This window comes from Sprattus sprattus, assembly GCF_963457725.1.
Source record: "Sprattus sprattus genome assembly, chromosome: 14".
Classification (NCBI taxonomy): domain Eukaryota; kingdom Metazoa; phylum Chordata; class Actinopteri; order Clupeiformes; family Clupeidae; genus Sprattus; species Sprattus sprattus.
In genome coordinates this window covers 12,601,965-12,605,091 of record NC_137912.1, presented here as the reverse complement: position 1 = coordinate 12,605,091, position 3,127 = coordinate 12,601,965, and the positions used below count along the sequence as shown (strand labels likewise).

The window sequence follows — 3,127 nt, the reverse complement described above, 5'->3', positions numbered from 1 at the left end:
AACTGTCCTTCTCTTCAGTACAAACTTACGGTCAGCATTAACAAGCTGCTACATGCTTGTAATCACTTTCCTCAACCTAGGCACACTATTTATTTGTCTTGCAGATTTATGTTCAGGACTGTAAATCTACTCTACTCTACTCTGCAGATGGCATTTGGTTCCCACTCTCCCACTGTCAAACTCCAGTGCTGGGAAAAAGTCCATTTTAAAGTACTGTTCAAATGTGAACAGTAAGTCTGGTGAAACTAAAGTGTGTTTGCATGGCACTTGGCACATGGCACATGGCACTGTTTTCTGTTTTCCATTTTAAAGTACTGTTCAAAGACTGGTGAAACTAAAGTGTGTTTTCATGGCACTTGGCCCTGTTTTCTGTAAGTTTGAATCTAATTGTTTGCATTATTTCTATCTTGTAAGTTGCTTTAGATAAAAAAAGTCCTCTAAATAATGAACTGTGGATGTAATTGTAAAAAAAAAAAAAAACTTTTGGTCTCTCTTACTAACCTGAAACAGCCTTCATTTTGTAAAAGAATTAAAAATGACTGACCAGAAATCGGTCAAGGGTTGTAAGTCCAGTGTTGCTCGCCGGTAGTTCAGTGTAGCCTCTTTTCTTGGCCTGGCTGTGAGGGTGAGGGTGAGGGTGGGGGCGTGATGTCGCTGCCCTTTGCAGCATGAGCGATGAGCTGTCAGGTATCTTAATGGGCACAAGATGAAAGGCTTTTTTTAGGGACGCCCAAAAGTGCTCCCCAGGACCCCACGGGTGTCCAGCTGTCCACAGGGCTGAAGGAGATTGAGGAGGCAGAATAACTCAAGCGTGTGTGTGTGTGTGTGTGTGTGTGTGTGTGTGTGTGTGTGTGTGTGAGTCTGTGACTTTTGTGTGTGTGTGTGTGTGTGTGTGTGTGTGTGTGTGTGTGTGTGTGTGTGTGTGTTGTGTGTGTGTAGTGTGTTGTGTGTGTCGTGTGTGTGTGTGTGTGTGTGTATGAAACAGAAATCAGTCCTCATGGTAGCCACATGACACATGGCCTATACATGTGAGTACTGACGATGTGGCTTCAAGCCTCATTGACCACAGCTGAGAAAACTTCAGCAGATTGTTGAACACATGCAGTCCTTTTGCACCTGCACCTGTAGTGTAAGATTAGATTCAGGTTTCAACACTCAAACCCAAATCTCCTCTTGTTGTCAAAGTTTTAGTTATCTTACTCTCCTTATTAGTAACATTGACCTCAATGTTCCACAATGTTTACAAATTGTGTACAACTGATTGTATTATGCACTAAGGCTATGGATTTGCCTTCTAAGTGGAACCTTTACAGATTGGCTGTGCAGTAATTGCCTCATCATCTGCAAGTTGGCCTGAGAGTCTGAGTGGATAATAATTGTTATGCCGTTATGATCCGGTCTCAATGTGATCCCATCAGATGTGATCAGTTGCTGGGCGGGAGGCTGCTGTGTGAACCTGGGTAATGGAGATTGGATTGATTTTTTCCCACTCAGTTCATGTAAGTGTTAGAGATGGAAGCTTCTCCTGCTCACTGTGTGAGTTTAATAGGGAGAGGGGGGTGGGGGGTTCACCGTGAGTGCTGTCTCATTTGCCCTCCCTTCAGTTGCCACAGGTGGTCAGGGTAGATTGTGCACCTGAGCACCTCAGTGTGTGTGTGTGTGTGTGTGTGTGTGTGTGTGTGTGTGTGTGTGTGTGTGTGTGTGTGTGTGTGTGTGTGTGTGTGTGTGTGTGTCGAAGGCGCGTGTGTGTGTGTGGGTGTGTGAGCTGTTGTTGCAAGTTCAAGAAGTCACTGGAACTAGGGAGTCATTCACAGTTCAGTGCTCAAGCAATCATTAATGCCAACTTGAATTTACAGTGTTGATGTTTATCATGTGAAGTGGAACATTCTGCTACCAGAGCTTGACTTGTAATCATATCTCCGGTGGATTAAATGATTAAATATGATTTGTGTATTGCTCTAAACTGAACTAGGCTCATTACTGACAACTGATTCAGTTGATGGTGTCTTTGTGTGTTTGTTTGTGTGTGTGTGTGTGTGTGTGTGTGTGTGTGTGTGTGTGTGTGTGATTGAGTGAATAAGTGAGTGAGTGAGTGAGTGAGTGAGTGAGTGAGTGAGTGAGTGAGTGAGTGAGAGTGTGTGAGTGAGTGAGTGAGTGAGTGAGTGAGTGAGTGACTGACTGACTGACTGACTGACTGACTGACTGACTGACTGACTGACTGACTGACTGACTGACAGAGAGGGAGAGAGAAAGAGAGAATGAGAGTGTGTGTGTCTCTCTGTTTATGTGTGTTTGTATGTGTGAGTGTCTAAATGATGTTATAATACTCTGTCTCCCATCTTCTGTAGCTGTTTGACCGCGTGCGCGAGGACAACCCGGACTTCCACAGCAAGATCGTCCCCGTGAGCAGCGAGCTGACGCAGCCAGGCCTGGGCATCGGCGCCGCAGACGTGGAGCGGCTCAACGCCTGCATCAACATCGTCTTCCACTGCGCCGCCACCATCCGCTTCGACGAGCCACTCAAGTAAGCGCATCTCACACAGCACACACACACACACAAACAACACACACACACACACACACACACCGTCTTTCAATATCTCTCTCTCTCTCTCTCTTTTACTGTGCAGCCATTTTTTATGTTTTCTGCATGTTTTGAAACTTCATTGTCTCTCTTAAAATCCTTCTCACACCATGTCTTACCCTTTCTTTCTCTTCCCCTCACTCTCTCTTGTTCTGTGTTCAACCACCTCTCCCTGTCTTTTTCTTTCTGCGTTTTGTTTTCTGTTTGGGTCCGTGCCTCAGGATATCAGGAAATAGCTATTGTTTCTCTGGCTCTTCCAGAACATTCTCGCCATGGCGCTTCTGATGGCCTTCTGTGGAGGAGGGGGTCAGAAAGAGTTCAGGACTCAGGGTGCATTCCAGTTGGAACAGGGAATTTCCCGGTTTTAAGTCGGAAATTTGAATAGGAACGCCTCCTGAAGTCGGTATTCCAACTCAGAACTTGGACGACCCTCACCGACCCCGTCTTCAGAATCCCAAATGGTTTCCCCCGCACATCAACTTTATTAGCACTTCCATATACAGACCGTACTGTCCAACTTCTATCTGTGGATATGTTGCTATG

The 3,127-nt window shown here is 45.5% G+C and overlaps 1 protein-coding gene across 1 annotated transcript in view; it reads left to right on the top strand.

Moving 5' to 3' along the window:
- LOC308375346 (fatty acyl-CoA reductase 1) overlaps positions 1 to 3,127 on the top strand; it is a 52,299-nt gene that overhangs the window by 36,267 nt on the left and 12,905 nt on the right. Inside the window, exon 3 of the mRNA XM_080851452.1 lies at positions 2,349 to 2,524. Within this exon, the coding sequence (XP_080707578.1) occupies positions 2,349 to 2,524 (176 nt within the window). The remainder of the gene's footprint in view (positions 1 to 2,348; positions 2,525 to 3,127) is intronic.